This window comes from Manis pentadactyla, chromosome 8 (genome assembly GCF_030020395.1).
Source record: "Manis pentadactyla isolate mManPen7 chromosome 8, mManPen7.hap1, whole genome shotgun sequence".
Taxonomy (NCBI): domain Eukaryota; kingdom Metazoa; phylum Chordata; class Mammalia; order Pholidota; family Manidae; genus Manis; species Manis pentadactyla.
The window spans coordinates 140,770,021-140,777,285 of record NC_080026.1 but is presented as its reverse complement, the minus strand read 5'-3'; the positions used below and the strand labels follow the sequence as shown (position 1 = coordinate 140,777,285).

At 46.2% G+C, this 7,265-nt stretch overlaps 2 protein-coding genes and 1 long non-coding RNA gene across 5 annotated transcripts in view; all 3 read right to left on the bottom strand.

The window, feature by feature from the left end:
• Positions 1-3,892: 3,892 nt before the first annotated feature.
• Positions 3,893-7,265, bottom strand: part of LOC118923230 (olfactory receptor 13A1-like) — an 83,313-nt gene continuing 79,940 nt past the window's right edge. For all 3 annotated transcript variants that reach the window (XM_057506553.1, XM_057506554.1, XM_057506552.1), the window contains one exon: positions 3,893-3,989. The gene's annotated coding sequence lies outside the window, so the exon portion shown is untranslated. The remainder of the gene's footprint in view (positions 3,990-7,265) is intronic.
• The window catches only part of LOC130684673 (uncharacterized), a 77,787-nt gene continuing 74,414 nt past the window's right edge, over positions 3,893-7,265 (bottom strand). The window contains exon 2 of the long non-coding RNA XR_008999064.1: positions 3,893-4,356. This is a non-coding gene — a long non-coding RNA (uncharacterized LOC130684673). The remainder of the gene's footprint in view (positions 4,357-7,265) is intronic.
• On the bottom strand, positions 4,491-5,712 carry LOC118934296 (olfactory receptor 13A1-like). Its single transcript, XM_036929679.2, has one exon. It carries the CDS (start codon positions 5,677-5,679, stop codon positions 4,750-4,752), a length of 930 nt encoding a protein of 309 aa, XP_036785574.2. The 5' UTR covers positions 5,680-5,712; the 3' UTR covers positions 4,491-4,749.

The following is a 7,265-nucleotide window of genomic DNA, read 5'->3' as shown; positions in this document are numbered from 1 at the left end:
AGAGATAAAAATGATTAGACGGAAAGACATAGGTCTGGAAGAAAGGCACTGGCTATCTGACAGACAACAGACACATCCCTGGAACTCTCAGAGGAAAAAGTGAAAACAATAAACCAAAATACTTTAAAATGTAATCTAGCACCTCTGCTTATGTTAGGATGAAGTAGCTTGTGGCAGACCAGTATTTATCCCAATGACATCATATAAAATATATGAATTTTACATAGAAAATTCATATAAAATATAAAATACAAGAATGACTTATCTAAGGGCATCCAGTTCCCTCTGAAGCAATGAAGACCAGAGAAGTTAAAATGCCAGGGAAAGGAACTTTGGAGGAATTCACAGCCAAGAACTTTAAAATAATTTTAATAAGTGTATTAAAGAAAATAGAGACACCATGGACAGAATAAATGCATTAAAAAGATGAGGATTTTCATAAGAGAAATAAAATATTTAAAAAATCAAATGGAAATTCCAGAACTGTAAAATACAGTATATCTGAAGTCAATGACTGTACATGAATCTCCTTGCAGATCGGACACAGCAGAGCATAAGATCAGAGAACTAAAGATGAGCAGACAGAAGATACTCCCATGGAACCGAGGAGAGAAAAAATAGAAAATTCATCAAAGAGTGAGGGGGGCATAGTGAACATGTCTGATGCATGTGTGATTGGAATCCCACAGTAAGAGAGGAGCGGGGGAGAGGAGAGAGAAGCCATGACTAAACAGGCAATGAAGAGCTTCTTAAAACAAAGGAAAACATCAGTTCAAGAAATTTCACCTTTCTCTTGAGGGTGAGACTTCTGGAATGGTGGCGTGAGGAGCATTTAATTGGTGAAAATTATAATAACAAACAATTAAGTTATCCGGAAATTGTCTTAAGGTTACAGAGCAAATGGAAAAACATCTATGCAAGAAAATCTGTTGTGTCATGGCAGAAACAGTGAAAGCATGTTGAGTCGTGACCGTCCCCGCTCCCGACCCAGCCCGGTGTGAGGAAGCTCTGCTCTAGGTGAGAACGGTCCAGAGTGTGGGCCCCTCTGCCCTGCCCCCAGTGCACAGTCTGCAGCCATGGCTTCATCTCAGGAGGGAAAGCCTGTGACGTTTCTCGCCATCCTCCAGCTCCATGTTGCACAGTCTATATCAGCAGCAGCTGAGCAGACTGAGAGCAACCCCTACACAGGACGGAAGCTCTAGCCAAGACAGAGCAGGACAGAAATGCTAGTCCCCAGTTCCTTCCAGAGCAGCTCACTCAGAGGGTAGAAGTTCCATGTTGGAAGGAGCAAGCCAAGAAGACTAGGGGCTCCCAACCCCACCAGGGCCCCACTTGAAGAGAAGGAGTGTCCCTTGGGAAGAAGTGGGCTGCTGACCCCACTGAGCCCGCTCCCAGCTCCAGCACAGTGGTGCAGAGACTCTACCCGGGACATAAGAACAGAGAGCTCCACAGCTCTCCCTAAGGGGACTGGTTTAATTTGGAAAAGAGTGTGGTTAAGTTCATACCTAGGGATGTTGTCAAAAACAATGGACATTTTAAGGGTAAGCAATTAACAGCAGCTGTTACATCCATGACACTAGTGGCAGAAAGCAAAATGGTAGATCAGCTAGAAATTTAATAGCCAAACCAGGCAAAAAGACAGTAAGAGCTTTCCTGGGGTTAGAGCAACCCTCAAAGACTGGCAACAGCCCGCCCTTGCAAAGAAGTGAGCACGACTTTAATTGGATTAAGCTGCTGTTGACAAAAACAGTAGAGCATAACAGGTATAGAGTTTCAGCTCAGGAAAATGAAAAAGTTCTAGACACAGAGTGGTGATGGTTGCACAACAATATGAATGTACTCAATGCCACTGAATTGTACCCAAAAATGGTTAAAATAGTAAATTGTACATTATGTTACGTTTCTCTTACCACAGTAAGAAATAGCAATAGAGCAGTCATCCAGCAGTTGGTGGAGGCCGGCAGCTGGGCTTGATGTCAGCAGAGGCAGGCCAGCCAAAAGCTTATGAAAGAGAGTGCGGCTAAAGCCAAACTCACCCTTAGTAGTAAGTGAGACTACGCATACGCCCGAGACCTCTGTCCCCGAGCAGTGACATCACAGGCCATGCACCGTGGGTGACAAAGACCCCAATGAACTGCTGCAGGCAAGTCATCAAACCAGAAAGCAAAACAAAAGCAATGCCAAGCCTCAGGGAAGGGGTCAATATCCAGAGTTGCCACAGTACACAGCTGACCTTCAGCAACATGGGACTGAACCATACAGGTACACTTACACATGGATTTTTTTCAATAACTATATTGGAGAATTTTTTGGAGATTTGCAACAATTCTTAAGAAGTCAAAAATGAACCCCGAGTAGCCTAGAAATACCAAAAAAGATAGGTAGGCCAATAATGCATACAACATATGTAGATTTAGTCTGTGTTATCATTAACCAAAAAATCAACAATGGTCTATTATTGGTTAAGCTTTGGGGAAATCACCACTTATATACAGATTTTTGACTGTGTGGGGTTCCAGCACACCTAACCATCTCATTGTTCAGTGGTCAACTGTATTATCTAAAATGTTGCTTTCAACAAAAAATGTTTGAGACCTGCAAAGAAACAGGAAAATGTGACCCATGCCAAAAAAACAACAACACATGCCAGACACTGACTGTGGGGTCCAGCTGTTTGGCTTAGCAGACAAAGGCTTCATAGCAGCTACATGCGTATTGTTCAAAGAATTACAGAAAAACACCACGTAGGAAGAATTAAAGGCATGACAAGGTCACATTAGATACAGAAGATCAAAGACAAATTATTTTTGAAATAACTAAATGGAACTATTGTAGTTAGAAATACGCTAACTGAAATGTGAAATGCACTAGAAGGACTGAACCATATAAATGAACCAGAGGAGAAACAACTAGTGAACTTGCAGACAGATTGATAGAAATTATGCAATCTGGAGAACAAAGAGAAAAAGAATGACAAAAAATGAACAGAGCCTCAGAGACATATGGAACAGCATTAAACGTATCAGTGTATGCACAATGGGAAACTAGAAGAGGAGAGGAAGAACGGACAGAAGAAAGAGGTCCCAGCCTTCAGCTTTGTGGGCATGTACCTCACAAGGTTCGATGGAAAAGCCTGTTCTAGCCCAGAATGTGGTGCCCACCTGCACCTCAGCCTCACTGGGTGCAGCCCCCTCCAGAACGGCTCTCCTCAGACACCTACATAGACGCCAGGACCAGCAACTCGGACATGACTGGGGCAGGATGGGGGTGTTAAGGCAACACCTGTGTCTGAGCTGCTCTTTGCCACTAGGAGCCTCTCATGGTCTGCTCTTCATGAAGCATTTGACATCCTCAGTAGATCTTGAAATCATGTTTTTTTATGTATATTGTCTATTTGAGTTGTTTAAGGCTGTGGGGTAAATGTATACCCTAGTACTCCATTTTAACTAGAAGCCAGCATGGCTTCTTTTTTAATACAGAAAAAGTGAATGATTGAATGCCTAATAGCAGTATTGTGAGACACTGAGTATACTAGTATATTTTCATCTTGATTCTGTATTTTTTCTTACATTTTTGAGACAGTGAACCTGAGATCTGGCAGAGAATAAGACATGAGCCCCTTGGTCTCTCTGGCTAAATGCCTGGGAAGCTTTTTGGGAGAAACTGACAAGTGATTCTAAAACTCACGTGGCAGTTCCCACTGTAGTGCTGGACTTGCTGGCCAAACCGCGACCATTTGAATATCAGAGACAATCTCAACTTTAGTGTGTTGGGACAAATGCAGTCTATGGAAATTCTTTCATATTCATAATGAGACTCAAGAAACAAAATGTTATATTCGGCAAGCAAAAGATAGTTATAGTATAAAAGGGTGGCAGAAACGAGACACATGTGACTTTTGAAGTAGCTTTATTTCATAGGGATTTAGATATACAAGAGTTTTCCACAGCCAGATGTGCCAGAGAGAGACCCGGAAAGATAACGTGACCCTCACTATGTCTACGTGTCTGCAGTGAGGCCAAGGCGTCCAGACCTGATGGGGGCAGGAGTTGTGCTGACACCACATATCACATGTAACTTGTTACACAGGACAGTCATGGGGCACAAAACCTCCTGCCAGAGCCAGGAAGACAGTGAGCCCCTGGCAAGAAGCAGCCCTAGGAAGAGGCTGGGTGCTTGGGCCTGAGCGTCTTGGGCACTGCCATCAGACCTGGGTCCGAAAAATCAGAGGGTGGGTACCTCAGACTGGCGACACTTCTGGTTGCTAAGGGTAGTTTTCCTTTTCAGGACTACTCAATGAATGAAGCCCTAGATAAATATGAAATAAAAATGGAAAAGATGAAAAGGCAACCACACCTATGACACAAGAATCTTACACCAGGTTCAAGTGTGTGTCATCACTTTGACAATTTGGCCATGTTTTATTGCTTGTGTGGCCTGAGACATTTAAAGAACTTACATTTAAAAGCACCTGTATTTATGCTTTAGTAAACAATGGGATTTGATTAAATGAGTCTAAGAAATATTTTAATGGTGAAGAGAACTGAATGTGCAAATGGTTATTAAATTATTGTGCAAGCATTGCCTCAAGGCTTAGCAAACGTTTAAGGTTAATGAATCACTTTTAAATAAAGTACAAAGAGTGACCACTTTCTACATATGGAGCCCTTTGGACAAACTTGAGTGGGATTTCTCAGGCTGTGGTCCCATTGCTTCTGAAGTTCAGACCTTTTGCATCCTCTTCACGAGTCACTTGGTGAAGAACAGCAAGAGTTTTCTAAGGGATGCTTTGAATTCCTTGTTTCTCAGGGTGTAAATAAGGGGGTTGAGAGTGGGAGTCACAATGGTATACAGAACGGCAACAGCCTTGTCCAGGAGCCCAGCAGACCCCAGGCCCGGGCGGATGTAGGTGTAGAGCACGGTGGAGTAGTACACAGAGACCACCACGAGGTGGGAGGAGCAGGTGGAGAAGGCCCTCCTCTTGCCCTCCGCTGAGCGGATACGCAGGATGCTGGCGATGATGAAGCCGTAAGAAGACATGGTGAGCAGGAAGTTCATCCCGGAGAGGAACATGTCAGCAATGATGGTCATCACATCGTTAATGAAAGTCGGGCTGCAGGAGAGCAGCAGCACCGGTGGGATCTCACAGAAGAAGTGTGCAATTAGCTGGGGGCCGCAGAAGGACAGACGCAGCACCAGGCCTGTGAGCACGAAGGCAGTGAGTGTCCCTGTGGACCACACAAAGACGGCCAGGGTGAGGCAGACCCTCATGCTCATCAGGGCGCCATAATGCAGAGGGCGGCAGATGGCCAGGTAGCGGTCGTAGGCCATGGCGGTGAAGAGAAGCAGCTCTGAGCTCAGCAACCAGGTGAAGAAGAACATCTGGCTGAAGCAGCCCCAGAAGGTGATGGTGCTCTCACCGACCAGGCTCTGCAGGACCTTGGGGAGGATGGACAGGGTGCAGATCATGTCCAGCATGGCCAGGTTGACCAGGAAGAAGTACATGGGGGTGTGGAGGTTGGGGCTGCAGTGGATGGCAGCAATAATCAGCCCATTGCCAGCTAGGGCCACAGCAAACAGGGCCAAGAAGAGGCAGAAGAGGGCAGCCCGGAGCCAGGGGTCGTCGGTGAAGCTCTGCAGGATGAAGAGGGTCACAGCGGTCTGGTTACCAGATGCCATGGGGAACAGCTGATTACGTCTGCTTGGGTTCCCTTCTTCCTTGTAAGGAATGGGTGGATTGTATTTATAACTGAAAAACTAAAAAGAATTGATTACATTTAACGAGCATTCACTCTGGAAAGGAAAACAATGATGTTAGTGTTTTAATTTACAGTAAAATATTCTTGGCTCATTGACTTAAAGAAACAACAACCTCCAGTTTCTCCAAAGTGGCTGCACTGTTTTACATGCCCACCAGCAGCGCACGAGGGCCCCGTATCCTCCACATGCTCGCCGACATGTATGACCTCTTGTCCTTTTGATGACGGCCGTTCTAACAGGCGTGAGGCGGTATCTCCTTGTGGCTTTGATCTCTGAGAAAATGTATTTTCAGGTCTTTTGCCCATTTTTAAATTGGAACATTTGAGGGGTTTTGCTATTGAATTATATGAGTTCATTATATATTTTATATATTATCCCCTTGTCAGATATATGATGGCTAATTACTCTCCCACCCCACAGGCTTCCTTTTCGTTTTGGTGATGGTGTCCGTTCCTGTGCAGAGGCTTCAGTGAAAGGAATCACACCCTGCCCACAAGGCATACAGGGAAGCATCTTAGAACACTGATAATATTGATGTTTCTAATAACCTCCCCCATAAAAAAAACACAAGAATAGGGCAGGAAAGTAAGGAGATGCCATTGAGGGGTTCACACTCCTGAGCCCTGTAAGGTATTTGATTTTAACCCCAGGTTACAGCCTCTGGACCAGAAGGGTCTCTAGGTAAGTCCAGGCTCCAAGGTGAACAGGGCCAGGTCGGGAGCCACAATCTGCCCTACACAAGGGGCAGAGAAAGGCGATGCCCGGCTTGTTTGTGTCAGGAAGATTGTCCTGCAATGGGCACAGCCTGAAGGGGACACTGAGAGAGATGGGACCATGGTGGCAAGACGAACTCAGAGGAGAGTCAGGCCCAGGCCCTAGAAAGACATGGCTAGACGCACTTCCAGGACCAGCAGAGGTTTAGGAGGAATTTCCATCCTAAAGGAAAGAGGTGCTGAGCTCGTTTGCAGACTGGGGTCTCCTTGGACTGTTGGGACACGGAGCTGGCACAGACCCCAGAGCCATACGAGCTCCCTGGGCTCTGCTATCACCATTCTCAACCCCACCAAGGACAAGCCCTTTTCAGGAGCTGGCCCAGGGCATGTAGGCAGACATCCAGACCAGAATGCCAGGCACTGTCCACAGTGCCTCCAGGGCATATGGCCCTGCATGCTGGGAGAGGGTCCCTGGCTAGCTGAGCGCCCTGTCCTGCAGGGCCCAGCCTCAGGGAGCCTCTTCCCAGAATGAATGCATTCAGCACAGGCCACTTAAATAGACAGGTGAGTCCCAGCAGCCTGCCTCGAGGATTGCAGCTGCAGCCAAGCGGGTGTGCACGCCTGGTGGGAAGTCCTCTGACTTAGTAAGAGGGGCCAGGTGGGTGACGCCCACCCTCAGTATGAGAGCAGCGAGGTCCTCACCTGTCACACGGGATGCACAACAGAAGTTGGTGAATGTGAATTCACTCATCACCGGGTGACCATGACAGCAGTGGCCGCGTAGAGAAAGCA